At 43.1% G+C, this 27,267-nt stretch overlaps 2 protein-coding genes across 12 annotated transcripts in view; one reads left to right on the top strand and one right to left on the bottom strand.

Annotated features, from left to right (window-relative positions):
• The window catches only part of GIT2 (GIT ArfGAP 2), a 48,176-nt gene extending 44,998 nt beyond the window's left edge, over positions 1-3,178 (bottom strand). For 5 of the 11 annotated variants that reach the window (XM_058531597.1, XM_058531599.1, XM_058531603.1 and 2 more), the window contains exon 1: positions 3,005-3,177. In XM_058531597.1, the coding sequence (XP_058387580.1) occupies positions 3,005-3,056 (52 nt within the window). In that variant the 5' untranslated portion in view covers positions 3,057-3,177. Of the gene's footprint in view, positions 1-3,004 lie in introns of all 11 variants that reach the window. The other 6 variants (XM_058531600.1, XM_058531605.1, XM_058531606.1 and 3 more) reach the window with 2 other exon arrangements.
• Positions 3,179-5,722: 2,544 nt separating this feature from the next.
• Positions 5,723-27,267, top strand: part of ANKRD13A (ankyrin repeat domain 13A) — a 31,991-nt gene continuing 10,446 nt past the window's right edge. The window contains exons 1-7 of the mRNA XM_058531608.1: positions 5,723-5,965; positions 16,573-16,705; positions 17,525-17,649; positions 20,362-20,407; positions 21,575-21,718; positions 22,380-22,569; positions 26,459-26,525. Coding sequence (XP_058387591.1) covers positions 5,870-5,965; positions 16,573-16,705; positions 17,525-17,649; positions 20,362-20,407; positions 21,575-21,718; positions 22,380-22,569; positions 26,459-26,525 — 801 coding nt within the window. The 5' untranslated portion in view covers positions 5,723-5,869. The remainder of the gene's footprint in view (positions 5,966-16,572; positions 16,706-17,524; positions 17,650-20,361; positions 20,408-21,574; positions 21,719-22,379; positions 22,570-26,458; positions 26,526-27,267) is intronic.

Below are 27,267 nucleotides of genomic sequence, written 5' to 3'. Positions count from 1 at the left end.
CAGACCTTCTACATTTCATCAGACTCACAATGGGGTGACAATAGGTGCCACTCAAGCTGCTTGGTCTAAGGGTTATATTTTAAAATTCTTCAATGTCCACAAAAATCTCTAAAATGCATGTATACCATCTTTACCATTTTTAACAGTTTATTCAAACTCTTTCCAACCATATAATGAAAAGTTATGGGATTTCAATCAAAGACAAATCCTGGGAGTCAGAGAGTGTGGTGGTTAAGAGGGTTGGCTCTGCAGACAAGCAGTCCAGGGCCTGAACCCCAACTCTGCCACTTCTCGCACAATGATCTCAGGCAAGTTACTTCTATGAGTGTCCTCACCATGGATCAAATGGGAATAATTACACATCTCAGGGGAGTGAGGATATAAAGAGTAAATAAAGTTCCTTGCAAATAGTAAGTACTCAGTAATGTTAGCCGTTGTAACTTTTCCAAATCCAAGTACCATTCAGATATTTTCAAGAGCACTGGAAAAAGTTTTTCATTGTTAATACTTAAAATGTCCAATGTTTTACATGAACACTGTATTACAATAGTTAAAAATCTCAGTGGAGTGTTCAGGTAGTTGAACTCAGAGTAGGATATATTTTAAATGGACTAGATTCATTAAAAAAAAACGTAAAATTTTTACTAAGATGTGATCATGGTTAAATGTTTGCCACAAAATAAAACAGGAACAAAATAATTCAATGAACTACCACTCTGTCAGTACTACTATGCTATTCTAAAAAGCAAAGGCTGGAAACATCAAGATGAAGGATCCCTACAAAGATATATAACAACACTGCTTTTTGCAGTATGGTACTATGTACTAATGAGAAAAAAGACTGTTTTGAAGCATAGCTTTGGTTTTCACGTGTTATTCAGAGGATTCACAACCTTCTCGGAAGAAATTAAACAGGAACAAAACAGCAAGGATTTAACATACATTAAGCAAGGTTCTCGATTAATAACTTTAGCATCATGGATCAGAATCTCATGGAAAGAATATTAGAATGTTAACACAGTAAAATCAAAATTGAGTTCGTATGAATGAAGTTGGGTGAAACCATTTCAGTTTATCTCAATGTTCTATGCCAGGCCTTCTTAACTTGGGCTCCAGGAACACCACAAATGAGCTTCAGAAATGTCTGTGACCCCACTAATAAATCTCAACAAAAATTCTGTGTGAAAGGCTAAGTACGTGTGCGTTTTCTGGGGAGAAGGTTTTAGCATGCATCAGAATCTCTAACCCTAAAGGTAACTCTTTCACTACGGCTTTGCAGAAAAGGCAGCACAAATTCCTAGCTGCTCAAGTTCACAGAACACTTCAAGGTAGCCTAATTATATTCAAAACAGGAAGGAAGTGACTCAAGTCTCTGTAGATTAGGCATATGAGACAACAACTAAAACGATACAATGGAAGAGAAAATGTTCTGAAATGCACAAAATGCTGCAGAAGTGCAAGACAGTTTTTAGGGTAGCAATGGAGGAGCAGTTTTCCTTTGTCCCCCATCACCCATTGAGAAATAAATACACATTCCAAGAGGAAGTCTGAATCTCGACTCATGTGAATCAAACACATCACAGAACGTTCAACCGAAAACAGGCAAAAAAATAAGGAAGTGGAACAAAGAACATTTTTAGAGAATACGATGGAGTTTGTATAACCCATGCTAACTTGGTTTACAAAACACCTGTTTTTAAAGTCCTCCACCTCTCTCCCTATCTGCAAAGGAAACTGGTAACCTCACTTGCACTGTACAGGCCATGAAATAACCACATAAGGTCTGAGTTATCACAGTACTATTGAAAAGCAGTCTCCACTTCCACATGACAAGATGAAGTTCAGAACAGTTGCAAAAACACCAGTGCTCAATGATTTCATTAAGATGGCTTATTGGATGCTACTGTGCCAAGGAAGCCATCTTACCTTTGAATTACTTCAAACTCAAAGGAGAAAAATCCAAGCTCCAAAAACAGCACAGAGACCTGCCAATTCAGTTCCAATTGCTAAGACGGATCTGAATGCTAAATCTGGAAATTATGCAAGGGGAGAATGGTTTCGGCTTTTCAAATGCCCCCATATGTCTATACTGCCCGAATACCCAAGTGTGTCTATTTGCCAGTGATTCTGTGTTTATTTTGTAAGTTGCAACTAATGTATGACTTAGAAATTCACCTCTAGCTACAAAGGACTGCAAAGGTTCCGCACTAAAGAACACAATACAAAAAAAAGGGAAAAAAATTCAAAACGTAGATGAGATGATCCTAAGAAAATTCACTGAATCTTCCTAACCACTAAGCATGGTACTCCCGATTATCCCGGCCAGGAAAATGAGGAAATCAAAACTCGGCCAAAGGAAGCCACCAGGCCAAGGTCACCCAGAGGCAAAATCTAGTTTGAACTCAGGCCGCTCAGACTCCAAAACTTCAGACACGCGTTGCCTCCTAAGAGCTGGTGGCGTTTGCAAGACCCCGACGTCCCCGGGATTCTCTCCGGTGGAGTGGGCGCCGGCATGTCAGGAGCCGGGAAACCACTGACCGGGTCGTCTGGCAAGTCTAGGTGAAGGGAGGCGGGGGGTGTCGCCCACTCCGAGCAGGGCCCCCTCGCGGGGAGGGGGTCTGGATGCTGCAGGGAGGGGAGGTGACACCTGCAGCCTCTGGGGGCCGCAGCCGGGAAGACGCTCGAATTTTACTTCTGTAATTGGCCTTCCTGTGGATTGCCCAAGCCCCTTCCTGTTGGGGAAGCGGCCCCGTCCCCGCCGCCTCCTGCGGCCCGGGATAGGGGGGATGCGAGGGAAGGGAGGGCGGCGGCCCCCTGCCCGCCCGGTTCTGACAGGCCCGGGACGGGTCCCGCCCCAAGGCCGCCCCGGTTCCTCCTCGTCGCGACCCCAGGCATGGGGTGCGGGGCTCGGCCGCCGGGACCCGCCCGACCCGAGGGGGCGGCCCCAGGGCAGGGGTCCCGGCCAGGAGAGCTGAGGGGAGCGGGCCCGGCTGGTACGACTCACCCGGCCCGCTGCAGTCCGCGCACACCTCGCTGCCCCGGAGCCGCTTCGACATGGCTCCCGCCTCCCACCTGCCGGGAACCAGGGGCCCCGGGACCGCGAAGGAGGCAGCGGCGGCAGCGCTTCCGCTCTAACGGGTCCCCGCGGCGGCGCTGGCGGCGGCGGCGCCTCTCCCCTCAGCGCCTCCCAGCCGCGGCGCAGCACGCACGCGCGGGGAGGTGGTCTTAGGCGACGGGTGGGTCATGTGACCGGAAAGGGCACGCTGACTTGGCGCCATCTTGAGTGAGGGCAGATGTGTTCCGCCTGCGTTAAATCTGCATCTTCTTGAATTTGGGTCTCGCTCTGTGGAAGAGATTCACTTCGTACCCAGCACTGATTAACACTGGGGGAAGCAGCAAAATCTAGTGGGCAGAATTCTGCAGGTACAACCTGCCTGAGGCAATCAATAGCCAAGTCACTTAGTATAACTTTGGCCAAGTTCATTCATTTATTCATTCCTTTAGTCAACAAATATTTCTTGAGCGTCTACTATGTTCCACACACTGTTCCCAGGCGTTGGCGAAATAGCAGTGAGCAAAGAAGAAATTTCTTGTGTTTCTGGAGCTTACGTTCTACTGAGGTAGAGCTACAATAAATTAATAAGACATTCGATGTTTCTTTAGGCTGCAGTTTGAGTCTCATCTGCAAAATGGAGTTAATGTGTTATCTACGTCTAGCCCACGATTTGCTTTTGTATGGCCTGCTACCTAAGAATGATTTTTACATTTTTAAAGGGTGTAAGGAAGAAAAAGGAGAAGAGGAAGAGGAAGAAGAATATTTGATAAAACTCATATAGGACCTGCAAAGCTAAATATGAACTATAGGGCTAAGGACAAATGGAATAATTTACAGAAAAGTGTGGTGTGCCTGCCCCATAGTAAGCCCTCAATGATAGTAGCTCCTATTATTATTGGTATTTGGTATTACTATTATTTTCTAATCACAGCTTTTTTTTTTTTTGAGAATAAAAATAGATAACCTAGAGTAATTTATAGGATGGTGTGAGATAAACACAATGAGGTGAGTTTAATTGGTGTGAAAGCGAGAAGAGATGTGAGTTGAATGCTAATGAATATTTATTGTACTTGTTACATGTCAACACAACTATGATCTCCATTCAGCAAATATTGGATGCCTATTATGGGCCAGGTACTGTTTTAACTTTAGGTACTCTGGTAAGCAGCCATTGTGGAGTTTTCTCTCTTAATGAATAAGAGAGATGGTCAGTAAACATGGGACGATGAAGAGAAAGAAGATTAAGTTGCACAAGGTTTCTGAAAGGATAGGAAGTCCTGGAAAAAGTCTCAGAAGTACTAGTCTTTGCTCCATCTCCCCATTTTTTTAAATGTGTGGTGTGGGAATAACCACATAATTCCCACACATTCCAGTTAGAGCCTCTGGGTGCCATCCTGATGCTCCTGCATCCTGTTTTGGTTCGCAGACTCACAAATCTTCTGGACCCAACATGTGTGGAGAATGGATTAGGCCAGGATTCTTGAACAGCTGTTGTTGCAGGCATCTGAAAAGCTGGATGTGCACAAGCAGAGAAGGCAGAGGGTATGCTTTTAGGATGCATTAAATAACTTCGCCCTGCTATGTGGTCTAGTTGTAGACAGCTGTGCAGAAAGCTCAGGCTGGTGAGTAGCTGTAAGTTGATTTGGTTCTTCATTGAATCAAGGAGCTATAGGGTCTTAGGTTGAAACCCCAAGAATGAACTTAATATTTGCATACTGTGGTCAAGTCTGGGTATTATCTATTTGTCCTTTCAGCCATAATCCAAAATTCAAATGGCTAGCTTAAGAAAATAAATGACACTCATATGTGGAGTAAACCACCATAGGTAACTGTGAATCATAACTCAGTTTGGAGTTCATATACAACAGTGGTTGTCAACTAGGGGTGACTTTTCTCCTCCAGGAGACATTTGGCAATGTCTGGAGACATTTTTGGGGGAGTGCTACTGGCATCCAGTGGATAGAAAAGCCAGGGATGCTGCTCAACTTCTTACAAAGCACAGGACAGCCCCCACAGAAAGAATTATGCAGTTCAAAATGTGCCAAAGTTGAGAAACCTTGAGATAGAACTACCCCCTGATCATGGAAATATTTAATGCCACTTCTCCAGAGTTCATAATTCCCTCTTTAAAATTGTTTAGTGTTGCCCACTTCCAAAATGGCTTCTAACCAATCATGGAAGCATCTGCCCTGGTCCAAAAAGGCTGCACGGGAGTCAGTAGCTGGAATGGTTTGGTCCAGACGCCTGTTGTCACCCCCTGACCGTAGAGCCAATGGAAGAGGCCTAGTTGTGGACCGAACCACGTGAGGTTGCTGGAGCAGGGGGAAAGGGGCTGGTAGTGGGTAGACCGAGTTTTCCATGTCGAGATCCTGGGCTAAGGGAAAGACTTCGAGTTGTTTGGGCGGACTACACTGTGTTTTCCGATGTGGAGATGGAGGTGGGTGGGACTAGGCGAACTCCGGACTGGGTGGCTGGCCTCGCCTACCCCCGACCGCGGCCCGCGGTGGTTCGCTCCGCGCGCTTCCCTGTTTGGGGCAGTTCGGCCCGCAGAAGTCGGTTCGGGAGCTGTCAGCGCCGCTGGAGCGCGGCGGGGCGCGGGGTGGGCGCGGCCGACCCGGTCCCCGACCCGGCGCGCGACCTCCGACCTCCCGCGCGCCCAGCTCCTGGCCCGCTAGGCCCCCGGCCGCGTACCGCGCCCCTCACTCGCCTGCCTCGTTCTCTCTCTCGCCGGCCGCCGGACGGGCGGGCGCGGGAGACCCGCCGGGCTGAGGCTGGGCCAGCGGGCGGTGAGGGCCCGGCTGCGGCCTCCTCGCCATGTCCTCGGCCCGCGACGCCGGCCGCCACTTCCCTTTGCACCTCCTGGTCTGGAACAACGACTACCGGCAGCTGGAGAAAGAGCTGCAGGGCCAGGTGAGGGGCGAGGCGGGGGGAGTCGGGGGTCGTTTCCCCTCCCTGAGCCCCTCTCCTGTCCTCTTCCCTGGGGCCCCGCAGAGCCCCTTATTCTGCAGCCGTGAGACAATCATAAGAGGACATGTGTCGAGTGCTTACTGTGTGCCAGGCCCGGTGCCGGGGCTTTCTATACAGGATCTCTTTTTGCCTTTCCAATAATCCCAGAAGGTAGGTAGTTATTATTACATTTGACAGAGAAGGAAACTGAGGCTCTCAGAGGTTACCTGTCTTGCACAAGGTCGCCCACCTAATAATACCAAGTGGGGATTTTAACTCTGGCCGGCCGACTCCAAAGTGCACTGTCGTAACCCGTTAGGCTCCACTCCCTCTCCCAAAGAGGTAAGAACAACACACCCCTAACCCTACCCACCCTTTCTGTAAGGAAGGGCTTGGTTGGATTTGGAGTCCAGGTTCTAACTTGCCCTATGACCTTGGGCAAGGCATTTTCTCTTTCTGGCTCAGGAAGGCTGATACATACCAAAGTTTGAGAATCACTGGTTTACAAGATCCTTCAAATCCCTTCCTGTTCTAAAGTGCTTTGATTCCTTGTCTTTTATTGATTGCCATCTCTTTAAAGCAGTGGTTCTCAGTTGGAGGTGATTTTGACACCCCCCCCATCCCCCACATGGTAATGCATGGAGACATTTTTGGTCCCAAGTGGAGAGTGGTGCTACTGGGATCTAGTGGTGGAGGCCAGAGATGCTGTTTAACATCCTACAGTGCCCAAGACAGCCCCCTACAACCGGGCATTATGTGGCCCAAAATGTTAGTAGTGTTTTGCTTGAGAAAACCTGCTTTAAAGGCATCTCAACAATTCTGGTAGTTATTGGTGCCGTCAAGTTACAAGCTAACAGACTTAGTAGTTAGGATAAGGATTTGTAATTATTTGGTGTAATTGTTCTTGTTGACTTCATTTTATCCAGTTTGCTAAAGTCCTGGTTTTTGAATGGCTTGAAATTGATGCTATAATTGTCAAGAAATTTTAGAGGGAAGGGAGCATTGGTTTTCTTTTGGTTGGCAAAATTTGAGCCAAGTCAGCATCACCCCGTTTGGTGAATGGTTACTGCTAAGCATGTTCTTACACACTGCCATATTCCTTTTAAATCTGTTGAGCACCCACTGGAAGTCAAAAGTCCCTCTTTTTTTCATTTAAATCCTGTGTCCAGATAGAATAAACTTTTATTGTGGAGTCAATGGTCTTAATTAGATCATGCCCCCAGAGTAAATGAGTCATCATTAGGCATCCCAGTATACCTGATGGTTTACTTCTGTCTCTGTTCCTAGACCTGACTCAGAGGGACTCCTCCATCATTTTACTCTCAGCTCTAAGTCTCACCTGGGACACTTGAAAAATGACCAGACAGTCCTGGTTTTTAGGTCTGCTCGTTTTGCATCTGCACTTCCTCAGTATCAGGGCCACCCAGCTTCTGGCAAAATATTGTGACAAAATACAAGGAAAGTCACAACTAAAATCCTTTTGATAGAGAGGTTCATCATCATCATCAAACCACATACTCTTTCAATACCGATTTCTGAAAACGGCAGGCTTTCTATTCATTGGAGGTAAGGAAAAGAGTTTAAACGAAGTGCAGTTTTTCTTTACAGAAAAACTGATAAGAACGAAGTCTTGGTTTATAATCTAAAATGTGGCATAGTTGAATTCTCTCTTTTTCCTGCAAGCTGTGATAAAAGTGTTCCGTGAAAGTTCTGTGTGGCCCTTACCTTAAAAAACGTTAGGGACATCTGTGATTAAAGAATTATAATTTTGTGGCGGATTTTCCTGGAGTAAACTAGTCCTTAGTGCCTTTGGCGGTCAAGGAGGTCAAGGAAGAATATTCATACTTGCTAATTATTTGGTTTTGACTTTGTTATTGATTATCACTGTAGATCAATTCACAGTGTACCTGTTCCCTCTGAAGAGGTAGTTGAAGTATATTCATAAAGAACATCTTGACGGTGGAAGGGTGATTGTCATTGCCATGTAATCCAGTTACAATCCTGAAACTTGGCCTTTGAAGGGGTGGAGACGGGGCTGGATTCAGGGGTGTGCGACCTGGGCTCAGAAGGGGCTCATGCTTGGTTTAATGCTCTGCTCTTACTGTCTTGAAATTCTTAATTATTTTTTTGAGTATGGGACCTTGCATTTTCATTTTTCACTGAGCCCTGCAAATTATGTAACTGCTTCAGGGTCAAGACGTTGATAATTGATATCATTAAAATATGTGGCAGGAAATATTTTGTTGGTTTCATATTTATCGAGATTCTCTGTTGATTATGAAACGGGTACCTACTTCTGTGACTTGGAGGCAGGTGGGTTAGTGGCCAGTACTAATGCTGATTAAGTTGCGAGCTTGGGCACGTTATTTATCTTTGCTGAATTGTTTCATCACCTGCAAAAATGGGGGAGAGTGACTCTGAAAGCTTACCATTTTGCTGGCGCTATGCTGAAATGTTTTATGTGCAATTTTAGATTTAATTCTCACACCCATCCTTGAGGGTCAGGCTATTATGATTCCCATTTTACAGATGAGGAGGTGGAGGTGGAGGGGCTCAGCTGCACACTGAGCCAGTGGCCGAACCAGCTTGTGAACCCAGAGAGTTTGGACTCTGCCCTAACCCTGTATTCTTAACCCTTCCACTATACTTCCTTCAGTAAAAGTGCCTCTGTTTCAGAATTGCGGCAAATAAGGCAGAGAGCAGATCTGAAAGCGCAGGCAGGTCGTAAATGGGAGCAATACCATTTACCATAGTTGCTGCTGTTATTATTACAATCATCCTGGGTATTGACCTTCTTTTATGTATGTTCCAGTTTTTCTACAAGGAACGCGTATTGGTTGCATAATTAAAACAAAAAATTCCTGTCACCCCAGCAATAAAACCAGCTGTTTCACTTAATGTTTTGTTTGCCAGTAAGTTTCTGTTGTCCATTCCTTCATTCCTTCCATCCCACGACATGAGCGAGACTTGAAGCAGGCACACTGGCAGCTGTAATGATTTTACTTTGTTCTAGGAACAGCAGCACAGAAAGAATCAAGTTTATCCAGATGAAGAGGATGAGCACATGTTTCGGAGCGTGTGTGTCAGCCGCGACCTCACCATCGTGCTAATAGCTGGACTTCGGTGTTTGTGTAGCTTTGCCAGCTATGAGATGGTTTCAAGCTTTCAGTGTTTGCTCAGCAGAAGCACTTTATTAAGTGCCTCTTAGCCCATCAGCTCAACTGTCTTTAATATTCAGTGGGGCCTTGAAGTTGGTTGGTGCAGTTGAAATGATTTGTGTTATGGTTATGTCATTTGTCATTCAGCTAGAGAGGTCTGTTCAACAGCTTTGGCTTTCTTCCCCATGCCGGGGGAATGAATGAAAACTTAAAGGGACAATGCAAAGGTCGCCTTAGACAGTCGGGGGAGAACCCTGGGACTGAGTGGTGTGGAGGGTGGCAGATGAGGCTTGACTCTAGGGCCAGCCCCCTGTTAGGAAGCCAGCAGGTGAAAGCACAAAATCCAGGCAAGAGGAAGAGGACATTCCAGGCAGCAGCAGTGCTGGAGCCTGACAGGGTACCACCTTGGGGTTCTCACCCCAGCCTGTGGCCGGCCAAGTGAGGCCGCTGGGCACACATTCAAGTCAGTGCTGGTTGCCTGGAGGCCTGCCATGAGCCAAGGGCCGGGCATCTAAGAAGAAGAGCCTAGAGTCTACTCTCAGGTGCTCCTCCTCGGCCCTCCCCTCAGGGGCTCAGGATCACCTGGGGAACCAGGCCTGTGGATCCCTTTCCCCCCTAACTTGGGGTGGGGGAATCAGTTCGGGACACAGCTGCAGAGGAGCAGAGCAGTCTGAGAGTTGCACAGGAATGAGGGAGTTGACTGTCTTGAGAGAATGGAGGGCCAGGTAGCAGCCTTTTGCTGGAGGGCCCCCAAGAGGTAAGAGTGATGGTTTATGAAGCACTTACTTTGTGCGAGGTACCGAGCACCAGAAGTGTTGAATAATTCACAGAGGCTAGTGAGGGACCTGGAGGTGGGCCTGTCCTCTGGCTCTGCAGCCTGTACTCAGAGCTCAGCCTTTTACTGCCTCCAGGACAGCGGATGGTAAAGAAGCCTTTAAGCAAGAAAAGTCAGTGGGCTTACATGAGAAAATAGGAAAGAGATGTGCAGAAATCTCATTCTTTTTCTTCTTTTGGGGTGCTATTATAATTAAAAGAGGTGGGTATTTTAATTTGGTACAGCTCATGATTGAAGAAACTTAAAGGAAAAACTTAAACGATCAGCTTCAAAAGTGAATTCCAGTTAAATTCTGAAAGCTCTTGCTCACTGAACTAATATCATTAGTTGAAGACCCTAAGCTCCACTATTAACTGTAATGAAATTGGAACAAATCCCTTTTAGGAACAAAGTGACAGCTTATATAAAACTGCGTCGTGTGGGTGTATGATCTAAGAGCTAACTCTTCTAGTGCTTACTGTGGGGTTGCATTGTGCCTTTACCCTTGTAAGAACTCTGCAAGGTAGGTGTTTTTTATTGTTCCCGTTTTACAAGGGAGCAAACTGAGGTTCAAGAGAAATTAAGCAACTTATCAAACAGTATACAGATGATAGATTAGTTTTATGTATTAAATAAAATACATATATACAGTGAATTTTAAAAACATCTTTTTTTTTTTTAATTTTTATTTATTTATTTTTTTCCCCCAAAGCCCCAGTAGATAGTTGTATGTCATAGTTGCACAGCCTTCTAGTTGCTGTATGTGGGATGTGGCCTCAGCATGGCCGGAGAAGCGGTGCGGGATCCGAACCTGGGCCGCCAGCAGCGGAGCACGCACACTTAATTGCTAAGCCACGGGGCCGGCCCTAAAAACATCTTTATTGAGATATAATTCCCTTACACAATTCACCCATTAAAGTGTATTATTCAGTGGTTTTTAGTATATTTACTGAGTTGTGCAACCATCACCACTATCAAATTCCAGAACATTTTCATCACCCCCAAAAGAAACCCCATACCCCTTAGCAGTCACTTCTCATTCCCCCCCAACCCCTTCAGCCCCAGGCAACCACTAATCTGCTTGCAGTCTCTATAGATTTGCCTATTCTGGACATCTCATATAAATGGAATCATATATGTGGCCTCTTGTATCTGGCTTCTTTAACTTAACATGGTGTTTTTGAGTTTTATCCACATTGTGGCATGTATCAGTACTTCATTTCTTTTTATGGCTGAATAATGTTCCATTGTATGAATAGACCACATTTTGTTTATTCATTTACCAGTTGATGGATATTTGCTTTTTTTCCTACTTTTTGGCTATTATGCTGCTATGCACATTTGTGTACAAGTTTTTGTATGGTTGTATGTTTTCATTTTTCTTTGGTATATACCTAGGAGAGGAATTGCTAGGTCATATGGTCACTCTATGTTTAACTTTTGGAGGAACTGCCAACTGTTTTTCAAAGTGGCTGCACCATTTTCCATTCCCACCAGCAGTGTGTGAGGGTTCCAGTTTCTCCACAGCCTTGTCAATACTTGTTATTGTCTGTCTTTTGGATCACAGCTGTCCTAGTGGGTGTGAAATGGTATCTCATTGTGGTTTTGATTTGCATTTCCCTAACGATTTGTGATGTTGAGCTTCTTTTCATGTGCTTATTGGCCATTTGTATATCTTCTTTAAAGAAGTGTCTATTGAAATCCTTAGCCCATTTTAAAATTGGGTTGTCTTTTTATTCTTGAGTAGTAACAGTTCTTCATATATTCTGGATACTAGCCCCTTATCAGATATATGACTCGCAAATATTTTCTCCCATTTTGTGGTTTGTCTTTTTACTTTTTTATGCTATCAGTTGAAGTACAAAAATTTTCAATTTTGATGAAGTGCAATTTATTTGTATTTTCTGTTGTCTCTTATGCTTTTGATTTTTTATCTAAGAAGGCTTTGCCTACCCAAGGTCACAAAGATGTACTGCTATGTTTTCTTCTAAGAGTTTTATTGCTTTGGCTCTTACATTTGGGTTTGTAATCAAATTTGAGCTAATTTTCGTGTACGGTATATATAAAACTTTATTCTTTTGCGTGTGAATACCAGTTATTCAAGCACCATTTGCTGAAAAGATTATTCTTCCCCCATTGAATTGTTTTGGCATTCTTGTTGAAAATCAATTGACCATAAATGTGTAAGTTTATTTCTGGACTCTAAATTTTATTCCATTGATTTCTATGTCTGTCCTTATGCCAGTACTACACTATCTAGATTGCTGTAGCTTTGTGTATAAGTTTTGAAATTGGGAGTGTAAGCCCTCGAATTTTGCTCTTCTGTTTAAGATGGTTTTGGCTATTCTAAGTTCCTTGCATTTCCATATGAATTTTAGGATCAGCTTGTCAGTTTCTGCAAAAAGCCAGCTGGAATTTTGATAGGGATTGCGTTGACTCTGTGGCTCAGTTTGGGGAGTATTGCCATGTTAACAATATTAAGTCTTCTGAACCATGAACATAGGATGTTTTTCCATTTATTTAGATCTTAATTTCTTTCAGCAATGCTTTGTAGTTTGAGTATAAGTTTTATATTTCTTTTGTTATTTATTCCTAAATGCTTTATACTTTTTGATGCTATTGTAAATGGAATTGTTTTCTTAATTTCATTTTTGAGTTATTCATTACTAGTGTATAGAAATACAATAGATTTTTGTATATTGATGTTGTATCCTGCAACCTTGCTGAACTCGTTTATTAATTCTAACAGTTTTTTAGTGAATTCCTTAGGATTTTCTATATATGAGATCATGTCATTTGTGAATAGAGATGGTTTTACTTCTTCCTTTCCAATTTGGATGGCTTTTGTTTCTTTTTCTTGACTTATTGCCTTGGTTAGAACCTCTAGTACAGTGTTGAATAGAAGTGATGAAAGAGGACATCCTTGTTTTATCTCTTATCTTAGGGGGAATGCATCCAGTCTTTCACCATTAAGTCTGATGTTAGCTATGGGTTTTCCATAGATGGCTGTTCTTTGAGGAAGTTCCCTTCTAGTCCTAGTTTGTTGAGTGTTTTTATCACAAAGGGGTGTTGGATATTGTCAAATGCTTTTTCTTTTTTTTATAATTTTATTTATTTATTTTTTTCCCCCAAAGCCCCGATAGATAATTGTATGTCATAGCTGCACATCCTTCTAGTTGCTGTATGTGGGACGCGGCCTCAGCATGGCCGGAGAAGTGGTGCGTCGGTCTGTGCCCAGGATCCGAACCCAGGCCGCTAGCAGCAGAGCGCGTGCACTTAACCGCTAAGCCATGGGGCCGGCCCCTCAAATGCTTTTTCTTCATTGTCTTAGTTCTTTTGGGCTGCTATAACAATATACCACAGACTGGATAGTTTATAAACAATGGAAATTTATTTCTCACAGTTCTGGAGGCCGGAAGTCTGAGATCATGGTGACGGCAGATTCGGTGTGGTGGCTGGTGAGGGCTCTCTTCCTGGTTTATAGAAGGTGCCTTCTCACTGTGTCTTTACATAGTTGAGGGATGCTAGCAGGCTCTCTGCGGTCTCTTTTATAAAGGCACTAATTCCATTCATGAGGGCTGTACCCTCATGACCTAAGCACCTCCCAAAGGCCCCACTTCCTAATACCATCGTCTTTGGAGCTTTGGATTTCAGCATATGAATTCTGGGGGGACACAAACATTCAGACTACAGCATGCATCTATTGAGATGATCAAGTGTTTTTTATTTTATTTATTCTATTGATATGCTGTATTACATTAATTGATTATCAGATATTAAACCCCCCTTGCATTCATGGGATAGATCTCATTTGGTCATAGTGTTTAATAACCCTTTTTATATGTTGCTCAATTTGCTAGTATATTGTTGAGGATTTTTGCATGTATATTCATAAGAGATATTGGTCTGCAGTTTTCTTCTTTGTGTGTGATGTGTTTTTCATCAGAATAATACTGGGCTTAAAATAAGTTGGGAAGTTTTCCTTCCTCTTCTATTTCTTTGAAAGAATTTGTGAAGAATTGGTATTCATTCTTTGAATGGTTGGTAGAATTCACTGGTGAAACCATCTGGCCCTGAGTTTTTTTGCTGGGAAGTTTTAAAATTACTTATTCAATCTCTTTACTTGTTATAAATTTATTCAGATTTTCTATTTTTTCTTAAGTCAGTTTTGCTAGTTTGTGTCTCTCTAGGAATATGTCCATTTCGTCCAAGTTCTCTAATTTGTTGGTATACAGTTTGTAGTATTCCTTTATAATACTTTGTATTTCTGTAGAGTTGGTACTAACATCCCCTCTTTCAATCCTGATTTTGGTAATTCGAGAGTCTTCCCTCTTTTTTCTTGGTCAATCTAGCTGAAAGTTTGTTGATTTTGTTGATATTTTCGAAGAACCAACTTTTAGTTTTGTTGACTTTTCTCTGTTGGTTTTCTATCCTGTATTTCACTAATTTTAACTCTAATCTCTATTCATCCATTGTTTTTAATCACATTGTTACCATCATATATTATAGCATTCTTCCTCCCTTCTCTCCTTTCAAATGAGAAAGGGAGGCATAGGAGACTCTGAAGAGTTATAATTAGCGGCGCAAAGTATGCTGCTGTGTGGCTCACACCTACGGTTTTCTCTGTGGTCCAAAATAGAAAAAAGTCCACAATTTAATGTATTGGGCCTTGATTTTATACATCATATCTAAGGGTTGCCCAAGAGCTTGAGTGTTAACTCTTAGTCTGAGATGTTAATTTTGTTCTGGGGTGTGAATTGCAGTAAGCTGTTTCGCCTTCTGTGTGATAAATATTGTTAAGCATCTCCTATATGTCAGGCAGTATGCTGAACTTAGCATCTTTCACGTAGATTGAACTCCATAGGTAAGAAAACAGTTTATATAACAGACGTGTAAGAAGATGATGAATTTGCTAATTATTTCTTTCCTGCTAAGCTTCAACTAAGTTCATAGTTTTTAGCCATGTCTTTTTTTTTTTTTTTTTTGGTGAGGAAGATTGTCCCTGAGCTAACATCCATTGCCAGTCCTCCTCTTTTTGCTTGAGGAAGATTGTCCCTGAGTTAACATCTGTGCCAATCTTCCTGTATTTTTTTTGTATGTGGGTTGCCACCACAGCATGGCTTGATGAGCGGTGTGTATGACCATGCCCAGGATCCGAACCCACGAACCCCGGGTCTCCACGGGAACTCAACCACTTTGCCACTGGGCGGGCCCTGTTAGCCATATTACTTTTTAAAAAAACAATGCAAATTAGAGACAGGGTGGCAGAAGCCAGGAAATGTAAGACCTGGATCCTACCCTTTGGAATTCTCTATCTCTTTGGTGAGACAGAAAAGCCATACCCTTGGGAAAAGTCAGAGAATCCTGAGAGGTGGCGTGGGCCCTGCTCCGGGAGACATGTTGGTAGTTTAGCACCTGATAGAACACTGAGGCCTGAGACTGGTTCGGGAGGACGTGTGTTCACTTAGCAGAGTGTGTTTAACCCCTTCTGTTATTCCTCCATAACAGTTCCTATCTTCACTGCCCACTAGCCATGATACAATTAGCAAAACAGGGAGGTTCAATGGCTGTTGGATAGTGGTTGTTTACCCACAGTCCTGCTTACTTTCCTTCGCTGTGGCCAATAAGTGGCAGGTTCTGGATATCTTGGGAGGCTGCAGTTAATGCCTGCACAACAACTAGCATCTCAAATCAAGATAAAGCACATTTTCTAAAAAGCATTATGGCATGTAAACAGTTTTTCTATTCCAAAAGTCCCATGGCAGTTTACTGTGTGCTTGGAAGAACCTTCAGAGCCATCTTTGGAAGGCAGCACCCAGTCATTCAGACTGAGCTCACACCAGAGAAACTGCCGCTTGGCTCTGGAGACCCAGTGCAGGTGCTGGAAGGAGGGCCAGAATAGGAATGAAGAGGAAAAGCTAAATGAGTATATCTAGCACGGGGAAGAAAATCCTCAAGGGGAAATGGACCGAAATGGTGTGTGTGTGTTTTTACATTTCTCTGTAAATATGTCCACATACACACCTGGCAGATCATCCTCGTTGTCTGTAGGATCTGTGGATGCTTCTACTTCAGGGCACTTGGAACTCAGTACACAATAACGAGAGTGGTGTTTTGGTTGGAATCCAGCTAGAGAATGTAATTTTATTCTGACATAAATTATCTTCTGTACTTTCAGTTTTGATTAAAGTCTTGCACTTCCTGTTCTAGACTTGAATGCTGATATGTGCTTGAGAAATGCCCCATGTTCTATGTCATAAGGTGGTTGCATTTCATGAGAGCTCCTAGCCTTATTTGGACTTATTTTGAGTGCTATTGAAAGCTTAAGGTTGTGTTTGATGATCTGAGGCCTACAGGCAACATTTATTTATTAGGCACTTAACTTTATACAAAAAGGAACTTACTAACTGTTGTCTTTATTTATAGCCCCCAAATTCATATTTCAATTGTGCCCATGTGCAAGCATTCATTTTTCCATATATTGCTATAATTAATCTGTAAATACCATTTTCTATTTTTATATTTATTATCTCTCAAACACATTTCTATGTTTTTATATAATATGTCAAATTATATAAATGCCAGTGTTTACTTCACAGAATGTGGAGGCTCTTGATCCACGAGGCCGAACCTTATTGCATCTTGCCGTTTCTTTGGGACATTTGGAATCTGCTAGAGTTTTACTCCGACATAAAGCAGATGTTACAAAAGAAAATCGCGAGGGATGGACGGGCAAGTATACTTTAAAAATACTTCAAAGCCTTTCATTTCAGTTTCTTTTTCTGAATAAAGGCCAATCTCAATCGTCATTGTCCTCAGAGTCATCTTTATCTTAAGGCTCTTTCTCTCTTGGAACTAGAGGCCAGAGTGGGGAGATGAGAGCCTCAGATGCTGCTGGCTGATTGTAGCACAATGGCCCGAATTGTGTCCTGGGCCAAAAGCCCTGGTAGAGGGTGACTCCTCATCCAGAAGGCAGCTCTGAGTGCAAACTCTTCCCACCACGCATGAGTGTGGAGGTGAGATTTCCCCTGGGGAATGTGATGGTATAACTCCAGTGTATCCATCTGGATACGCAAAATCAAAAAGAAATTATGGCTAGAAATAGCCTTTTCTAGTGAAATCCTGGCATTTCACGTTGTAAGCTCTCTTACTATTGGTCAGAGTAATTTTGTGTTGACTGAGCAAGAATACACACAAGCACAAGTCCGATCTACATGTAACCACAGTTGTATGATCACGTAGTTCAGGCCAGCTCTCTGATGACACTGTCAGGATTTCAGCATCAGTGGTAAGAAAGGGGGGTGAAGGGAGGATGGAAGGGGTTTGATCAAGAGGCTGATAGTGCGCTATTTCTCTTTCCTCTCGGTTAAGAGTTAAGAGCTAGCAATAAGCAGTTGTGGTCATAAATGATAACGTGGGACTACAGCCTCTCTTCTTTTTTGTAGAAAATGTTGGTCTTTGATCTATAGAGATAGTTTTCAGACTGGCTTTGGAATTTGCCAGGAAGTCTGAGAAGACTGGGTGATTAAATTTCACCTTTTTGTTTTCCAGTTTTACACGAGGCTGTGAGCACTGGCGATCCTGAGATGGTGTACACAGTTCTTCAGCATCGGGACTACCACAACACCTCCATGGCCCTGGAAGGAGTTCCTGAGCTGCTCCAAAAGATTCTCGAGGTATCTGTAAAAATGTGGCCATGCCATAATTTGAGTTAAATGCTGACACAGTAGCTGGAGACGCAGTTTGACCTCCTGTGTGCCTTCCTGAAGAGTTTTACGAATAGTGAACATGATACATTGAGTACCAATGAGCATTATTTCTTGCCATTCCAACTTGTTAAATGTATGAGGTCTTTTCACAAATTGTGGTTCTAGGTGACTAGGTTTACCCTTTAAGTGCTGTTTAAAAATTATAACTTAAGACAAATGAACATAAACAATTAATTTGTCTAGGTGCCTGTTTTCTTAAAAGTAGCATCTTGAGCATAGGTCGTCTTGGGGAAATCGTGATGAGCCTCAGTTACCGTACAGGGATTTTCAGGGCCTGTTGAGGCTCAGAGGTCTGTGTGCAACTTCTCCCTGCCCGCCCTGTCATTCTATCCATTAGCATTTTGTGACTTCTTCTTCTTTTTTTTTTTTTTTTTTGGTGAGGAATATTAGCCCTGAGCTAACATGTGATGCCAATCCTCCTCTTTTTGCTGAGGAAGATGGGCCCTGGGCTAACATCCGTGCCCATCTTCCTCTGTTTTATATGGGATGCCGCCACAGCATGGCTTGACAAGTGGTGTGTTGGTGCGCGCCCGGGTTCTGAACCTGTGAACCCTGGGCCGCCAAAGCAGAGCGCGCACACTTAACTGCTACGCCACCTGGCGGCCCCAGCATTTTGTGACTTCTAATCCATTGCCTTGGTTTATTTACAGTATTGGCTTTTGGGGCGTTTATCTGTCTTGAGAATTAAAGTGTAGGGGCTCTGTGACACTTAGAGACCTTTCTTCAGAAAATTTACTTCTAGGCTCATGAATTGTTTTGGATGACGGTTGCCATTCTTCAGATAATCTTTGTTACTGCAGGAACCATCCTATCAGTCAACCACGTGCCATATTCCCAGGGTAGCAGGAGACGATAAAGTACCAGTGGTTCAATTTTCATGTTATTTATTCTCAATTTAAGCACAGAAATGAACTCTCCAAAGATATTTGCTAGATAAATCGGCTTTATGTCTTTAGTCAAAACACATTTCTTGGGGCCAGCCCTGTGGCGCAAGTGGTTAAGTGCACGTGCTCTGCTGCGGCGGCCTGGGGTGCGCCAGTTCGGATCCTGGGTGCTCACTGAGGCACTGCTTGGCAAGCCATGCTGTGGTGGCATCCCATATAGAGTGGAGGAAGATGCGCATGGATGTTAGCCCAGGGCCAGTCTTCCTCAGCAAAAAAAGAGGAGGATTGGCAGATGTTAGCACAGGGCTGATCTTCCTCACAAAAAAAAAAAAATAAAAAGAACAAAACACATTTCTTGAGAAAAATTAACAGCTCTGTTGAGAAAGGGAACAATTTTGCTATAAGTAAGACAATCAAAGCTCATTATCTGAGCACTTTTTAAAAACAATATATTTCTACGCAAGCTAAGTCATGCCTAAGATATTCATTTTTCACATACTACAATGAAACCTTCCATGAAATATGAAATAGTTGTATGCTGTTGTTTTTAAATAGGTGTGTGAGTGTGCAAAGATCACGTGGATTTATTATTTTCTTATCTAACTTACTGTAGGAGGAACTACATCATTTGGCCATTTGACAAAACAGAAAATGACTTATTTAACTTGGGGTCATCTTTCATTTAAAAAATTCAATGTAAAGGATTTTCTTCTTTTACCTGTGTTGATCCATAGCAATGAACTGCATTAAATTGTATTCTCTGCTTGTAGTTATAGACAGCCCATAGATGACCTGTGTGCTTGTGGCGTCAGAGGCTCTTGTTGATATTTTGTCTTTCAATAGTGTTTCCTTAAAATATGTCCGCCTTTCTTATCTGCTGCCCCTTTACAGTGTCTTTGCCGATCATTGGAATCCTGGCTGTTTTTACTCTATAGAGGGTAGATTCTTGGTCTTCCTGCCCTGGGCTTCTGTAAAACCATGGCAGAGCCTTGGGGATGGGAGAGAACAGAAAAACACCTGGAATTTCTAGCATTTCTCTTCTTGGATGGCAATTGTGGGATTTCTTAAGTAGCTCTCCAAGAACCTTCTGTAAGAGTTCATGGTAGGTCAGAAAATTATCCTAAACAGGGCTGCTCTGGTGGTGTCAACTGCAAAAAGCCAAATTCTAAAAGTTTAAGAGGAAAGTGGGGGCAAAAGTATTCTGTTAACTGGATGGAGAAATCAACTTCCTGGGGAAGTGATATCTAGCAGCCTATTTCGGTTTCACAGAGTGGTCCCGTAAATATGCAGCACTTGCCAGCACACACAGCCTCTCATGGTCAAGTTCCCAGTAGAACAGATGGAATAGAGTTGATGGGATCCATGTCCCTTCTCTTTGCTTGGAATAGCCCATCACCCACACTGTGGAGCAGAGCTTAAGCGCATCCTTCCAGACTCATCTTTCTGCCACTGTTAAGAATCTGATTGAGCCCTAAATCAGATTTGATTTTATCCCTTTCCAACCTTGTTGCTTTCAGGTAACTTTATTAACTGTCTAGACATATTTTGTATCAAGACAAAATAGCAGCCTGAATATAAAATAAACATTTATTTTCATGGGTTTACACTTTATGTTCCTTTTTTGTTTTCTCTCTTCTCTCCCCTTATCCCCATTTTTAAACCCTATTAACCCTTCTTATGTTTGTGTTTAGTTAATAGTGCCAAGGGTAATTTATTTTAAACCTTTGTCCTTTAGGCTCCGGATTTCTATGTGCAGATGAAATGGGAATTCACCAGCTGGGGTGAGTGGCTGTGGGCTGGTAACTTATTTCTGTTTGCAAGTTTATTGAGCCTGAATATAGATTTATTTTTCCTTTATAAAAGTTACGTGTATTTTTGAAAAAATCTAGGAAATGCATAGATAAGAATAAGGAAAAACAGTCACCGATAGTCTCACTTAAGCACAATTACTATTAATGCCTTGGGTGTTTTCCTTTCAGTTCTTTCCCTCATGCATAGGACTTTTTCTTCCAAGTATCTATAAATATGATACAATTCTGTCTCCTCCTTTTGTCACGTATAGCTGACATTTATCCATATTATTCGTTTTTAAAAATGTCACTTTAAATGGCTAAAATTTTTAGTAAGTAGCTTTATCATAATTTACTCATTTCCTTATGTAGTTCAACTTGATTCTTTTAAACTTGTTACTCTAAGGAGGTAGATGAGATGAATATTGGAATAGCTTGTTTTTTACAAAATGGATGTATTTCTCCACAATCTTATGTAAGGCAAATTGACTGACAGTAATTTTCATCAGTGTTCTACTTTTATTTCTTGTCAATCAGTTAAAGACAGTTCCTAACTCCCAGGTTTTCAGCCATTTTCACTTCCAGACTTCCCTTTCCAGCAAGAAGTCATATTTGTTATGAACATTTAAATGAAGTAAAAAGTATATAAAAGAAGAGAACTTCAGATTCTTCTGTGAAAGTAATGAGTTCTTTTCTAATGCAAATAATCACTCTGATTTCGAGCTTTGTGAAAAAGCAGCACATTTTAGACATTTGATATTTTGAATGGTGCATGTGACAATATGGTAGGCCGCAGCCATATGGCAAGAGTAGCACACGTGAATGAGAAAGGCCAGATGGACACACTCTAGCCCTGATGGCCATCAACAAGAGGGGTTCATTGTTGGATTGAGAGTACTCTTGGGAAATTCATTTAGAGTTTTCTCTGGATAAGACATATATCTGTCCTTTTATAAAGAGCTCTAGAACAGAAAGTCCATTTTTATTTTTTAAGAGTGACTTCCTATATCCTAAGTGTGGGAGCCAAGTCCCATTGTATATGATGGTCGCCATCTTGGCACTCCTATCCTTTTATTAAAGTCAGAATCCTGATTTCCTAGGCCTGGGTGTTCTGCTTGGCCCTTGGGTTTTTCTCAGTGGTATACTTCTCTTCTCCAGTGCCCTTGGTTTCCAGAATATGCCCGAATGATGTCTGTCGCATTTGGAAAAGTGGTGCCAAACTGCGTGTCGATATCACATTGCTGGGATTTGAGAACATGAGCTGGATAAGAGGGAGGCGTAGTTTTATATTTAAGGGAGAAGGTGAGTGATTCCATTCTAGTATTCACTGCTCTTGCTGGGCTGCAGAGTGTTTTTTAACCATCAAAATGCATTCACATGCATGTGCCTTATCTGATCCTGTGTGGGGCACTTTTTTTTTTGTTATTCTTATTAATTATTCAGCTCTCAATTCCTATATCTTATTTCTTGTCTGGATAGTTCTCTTGCACATATCATTTACCACCCAACACTGTTACCCTTTTGACAAGTATTTGTCTCAGGTTCCTCTGAGTACAAGACTGTCTTGTATCTCTTTATAGTCCCTCCATAATCAGGCATGACCCTGCTAACAGCAGGTGAGAAATGGCATGGCTAACCCAGTGTTGTACATAAATATTTTATATTATTTATATAGGCATATATTTAAAAAAGTACAGATGAAACGTGTTGCTAGCAAAGAATGAATATTATTTTAAAATAAGTCTGCATCTTTGGGAAACATGTCCCGGAGCCTCCTAGGAGTTGTGGAAAGCTGGCCAGATAATCCCTGTGTAAGCAGGTAATTGATAATTAATAGTGCTTAGGTTTTATCAGGTAGCACCTGGGGGAAAATTTGAAAGATGGTGCATTTTACCGTATGAGGCTTCCTTGTTTTTGCATCTTCGTGTATTGTGCTCAGTTACGCCCTTGTTTCCATTAACAGACAACTGGGCGGAGTTGATGGAAGTCAACCACGATGACAAAGTGGTCACCACTGAACACTTTGACCTCTCCCAGGAAATGGAGCGCCTCACCCTTGACTTAATGAAGCCAAAAGGCAGGGAAGTTGAGAGGCGGCTCACAAGCCCCGTCATTAACACCAGCCTCGATACTAAAAATATTGCTTTTGAAAGGTATGAATTTAGGTTTTGCATTTTAGTGTCTAGTCCCTTTATTGCTGTCTGTAGTGGCATGTATATGTTAATTGGAAATTATGGGTGGATTGGGATTTTTCTAATATGGCATTATAAACACTCGTGGGTTTGAAAGTTGATCTCTGCTCTAACCAAATAGAAACCATAGCTGACATCCTCCATCATAGATCATTTTTACAGCACGTTGGTTAAGTCTTGGAGAAATGTCTTCATATTCTTTTATGGGCCCTTTCTAATGGATTTTACTTGAATTTTATTTTTTTATTTTTTGGTGTTTGGGGATCCACAGTACTCCCTAGTCCGAAACCATAGAGCCGTGAGTTTCTGCAAGCTAGAAATGATCCAGTATTAAATATGGTTATACTGATAGTTGTCAGTCGGATTCACACTTATCATACAGTTAAATGTGGTTCTTTCCCCCCACTGTGAGGCCTAATAGTTTAGAGCAAGAGTCTGGAGGGGTTTCAGTTCTCTTCCAGACTCTACCTGAAGAAGGCTCTAGAGAGGTGTGTGCCTTGGTTAACCCAGATGAGAACACTGTCTCTGGTCATCTGTCTCTGGGCTGCGCAGAGGCGGGGGGGGCCTCTGTAAGGGAAGCAGAGGCTGTCACAGGTGTTAGCCTGTTTCTACCATAGGACACACTGAACTGAGGGAGTCCGTGTGAGCCCTGCGTGTTTGCCTAGGATGTCACATCCAGCCCTCTGTCAACCACAGCAGCGTAGCCTTGGCTGACATGGACACTATTGTCTTGGATTCAGGCTTTCTTTTCTCTTAATGAGTGTACTAACTGTCCTCTGTTTTTCTTTTCTTCTTGGTTTCCAATATAAAATTTATTAATAAAACTGAAAGTTTTCTGTTTAGTCAAACATAAGACTTAACTGCCCTTTTCCTGTAATTTAGATTGAGCTGTGGAATCAGGATATCTGTTGGTAGCAGAAGAAAAAGCCCAAACGCCAGGTTTGCTGCTGCTTTGCTAGTGGCACGCCCCTGAGGCAGGGTCAGTCCCCCATCGCCAGCCTCCTCACACTGGCCTTGCCGGGTGACAGCTGATGTCTTCCAGGGACAGCAAGGTTTAGGGACTGACAGTGGCCGTACCTGAAAGGCTCTTGGGAAGATGTCTCCAGGCTTCCGCGTTCCCTCTGTAGACAGGGAGGGCACTTCAGGGTAGGGTTCTGCTCGTAAAGCTGGAAGATAGGGGAGGCTGCCCTCGCTGGCACAGCCCAGCAGTGGAGGTGAGCATTGGAAGGACCGAGCGCCATTGGCAGGGCTGCTAACTAACCATGCAGCTTTGGGCAAGTGGCTTAATCTCTCTGGGTTTCTGTTTCCTCAGCTGAAAGAAAAAAAGGAGTGAATCTAGAGATGAAGTCTCTCAAGTCCTTGACTCTAATATGTCATGAGAAGAGCCAGTGTTCCCTCTAGTTCATCAACAGAGTTGCTAGAGTCGTTGTTTGTTCTAAACTGTACTTTATGAAGAGAGTGTGATGGTTACTGGCTGTTACCCGAGTGAGGGTGGATGGGAAATGATGGCCCGTTCCATTTGTACTGAGGACTAAGGCACATTTTGTATTTGTACGGTCACAGCGTTTTCAGATGGTTCAAGCTAACTCTCCTCTTGCAACTGACAGTGGGTTGCTGCAAGAGAATTTCTAGAAGACAGCTGCTTTTTTTTGTGGTGCTCAGAATTAAGTATGTGATCAGTGAGCTTGTTGTGAATCAAGCAAGGATTTGAGGCACTCAAGTGAGGTTTGCTGGTAGAAAAATGGTGCATACTTACTTCTTACTGGGGGTGTGAGTGCTCATTTGATGGAATTTGGAAGGTGTGGCTCTCTTACATTGTGAGAGTCATTTTCATCCATTTCTTTCTTCTAATCTGTTACTTGGAGCTTGATGCTTGCAAATTAATCCCCTTCCTGCATGAATATTTGTCCTGCCAGTATATACTCTCCGGTTGCAGTAGGGATTTTTCTCTTCTCTGAAAGATTACGCTCTGCCCACCTGAAACAAAACATTCCCTGCCACCCTCAGAGCCTTCCTCCAAATCGTGAAGCTGCCTCCAAGCCACAGCGCCTGCTAAGTGGCCTTTGGTGTGGCTGTCTCAGTGGAGACAGGCAGAGATGACAATGGCAAAAGAGGGAAGCTGGGTGTCCTGTCATCTTCAGATGCCTCTGCCTGTAAAGTTAACCAGTGGCCAAGGAGTTGCTAGAATCTTGGTTTTAAAATAAGGTATAGACATTGAGTTTAATAACTAAAGTGCTGTCAGAGAGTGGAAATGGGAAAGAAGTGGCACAGCCAGGAGAGCCGATAGAGCAGACATAGATGAGTGAGGAGCGTAGTAGTTCCTGGGGAGAAACGTGCAGCTCCGTCTTCTCAGCCTACGTGAGGATGAAGTGGAGCAGACCCAGTCATCCTTTGGTACCTTGAAGACAGTGTGCCAGAAAATGATTATTTCCCATGCCAAACTATCAAGTGACTTCCTGAAAGACAAATAACTGAGGATTGAATTCATTAACTAAAAGGAATATCTCCATTGTCAATTATGGATGACTGAAAGGGACTCTGGTTTGTTAATCAGTCAGGTGTGGTCCCTAACCCCTTGCCCCCAGGATTGTTATTTTGCTTCTGAAATGTAAATTGGAGAGAGCTAGCATTTGGCATAATCCCTTTAGGACTCCTCTCTTTTCCCTCCATGGGTCATGCTGCACAAATTGTATACAACTAACAGGAGAATTAAAGCTCTGGTCCCTCCTTTCTCTGATGGGCTATAGTACACACACACCACTCATTATACCCCATCTGGACTAACCTCATTTACCTAATCCCATTACAAGAAAAGCAAACTGTTCAGAAACACAACATGCAAATAACTTCCTACCTTCTTTGTGAGTTGGCTAACGTGCCACCATTTCTGCTTCCTGCGTGATGTGCCACTTCACTCCACAGTCAGAGCAGAAGGCAGGCAGTTGCCCTGCACAGGGCCAAGTGCAGCAGTCACAGCGGAGCCAGGATGTGATGTTCTAGACAAAGGGGCAGGCTGGTCAGGGCTCCCCTGTGAGAGGTAGCCTTTCCCAGGGTGAGCTGCTCTGAAAAAGAATCAGAGCCTCTTGGCTGCTCTTGATTCCCAAGTGCATTTTTTCCAGGAGTATGTTGAGTTGAATAACTGGGTTTTTGGGCACTTTACCAGCGCTGCAGCTGCAGCTGGAATGCTGGGCTACTTTAAAAGCAGTTCCACAGAGCTGGAATCGATGGCTGGGCTGGAAAACTGGTTTTAACTTCCTTTCCCCCTGCTGCACCAAACCTGATAAAATGCATGACTCCCAAGCCATTTTGTAGGCATTAATGGCTTCTTCAAGCAGCTCACCGCGGTGACGAGTCCCTGCCCCACTCGCTGTCTCCCGAGGAGCAGGATGGTCTGTGCCTCATTGTTCTAAGAATTCCTCAATAGAGACGTGGCTGCTTATGGGGATAGAGCTGCTGACGTCTGTGTCCACGTTTAAGATGACCCAGATAAATGCTCTGACCCAGATACCACCTTGTTGCGAGCCCTTGGATGCTGGTCATCTTCACTCACTTCTTTAGGACAGCTGGCCAATAAATGTCACCACCTTTGTTGCCTATGCTGGCAGTTTTTGTAAAGAAGCCAAGAATGGAGGCTTTCTATGCCAGGGGTGAGGCAAATTGATTAATAACTGTGGGAGGGGGGTGGGGGATGCTTACTCCATCTGTCATTGATAACATCCTTTTGTGGACAATAGGACCATAATTTCCTTCACTAACTTAAGCTGGGGGAGAAAAAACTATAAAGGCTGCAGGGATAAATCTGAATGGCATATTGTACATGTAGAAATTTGTGGTGTTCACTTTTTATCAGAACTAAATCCGGATTCTGGGGCTGGAGGACAGATAAAGCAGAAGTTGTTAATGGTTACGAAGCAAAGGTAAAAGGAAACTCTTAAAATAAGATTTAATATAGCTATTTAGCTTCTATGCAAATGAGGAGTCTGTACAGATTTTGTCATGCGTCTGTGCCATGGAGATGCTCTGGGGAATAAGGACTGCCTAGTGTCTCTCACTTGGATTTTTATCTTACTTGACTTTCAGAAAATGGGATAGCAGGTCCTGAGGAGGTCTCTAGTTATGGCAAAGAGAAACGATGTTGTAGAGAAATGAGTACAGGTACCATTGTCCTGGAATGACAATTCCTTTAATTCTTTTAAAAAAAGAAGAGAGAAAAGGTTAGATTTAACATGCTTGTTCACCTTTTTAAATAACCTGAGTGGGTTTAAATATATATATATATCGTAAAATATAGCTTTTATGTGTCTCCGTTCTTTTAGTCAGCCTAATTGTAGCCAGCAGGCTTACAGCCCTATTACGTGACCTCAGTGAATTTAGAATATAGTTGTCGTAGTGGAGCCTGGCATTTTGTCAGCGGGAAAGCTCTGCTCCTGGTCCTCCCCAGCCCTGCAGTACAGCAGGGATTGATGGCTCACCGAGACGGAGCCAGGAGCTGCAGCATCCTCTGGTGACCTCTGAGGGAGTGAAGAAAGCTTAAGTCATGCTCAGCAAGACGCATTTAGAAACAGTCGTGCCAGTGCTGAGCCTGTTTCCTGACTCTGAACACTGAGAATCCACATATGGCATATGGTGAATCCTCTGTTAACCATGATGTTTGATTAT

The sequence above is a fragment of the Diceros bicornis genome, chromosome 35, assembly GCF_020826845.1.
Source record: "Diceros bicornis minor isolate mBicDic1 chromosome 35, mDicBic1.mat.cur, whole genome shotgun sequence".
Classification (NCBI taxonomy): Eukaryota; Metazoa; Chordata; class Mammalia; order Perissodactyla; family Rhinocerotidae; genus Diceros; species Diceros bicornis.
Note: the sequence above shows the minus strand (reverse complement) of the source record. Positions and strands in the feature narration are given on the sequence as shown.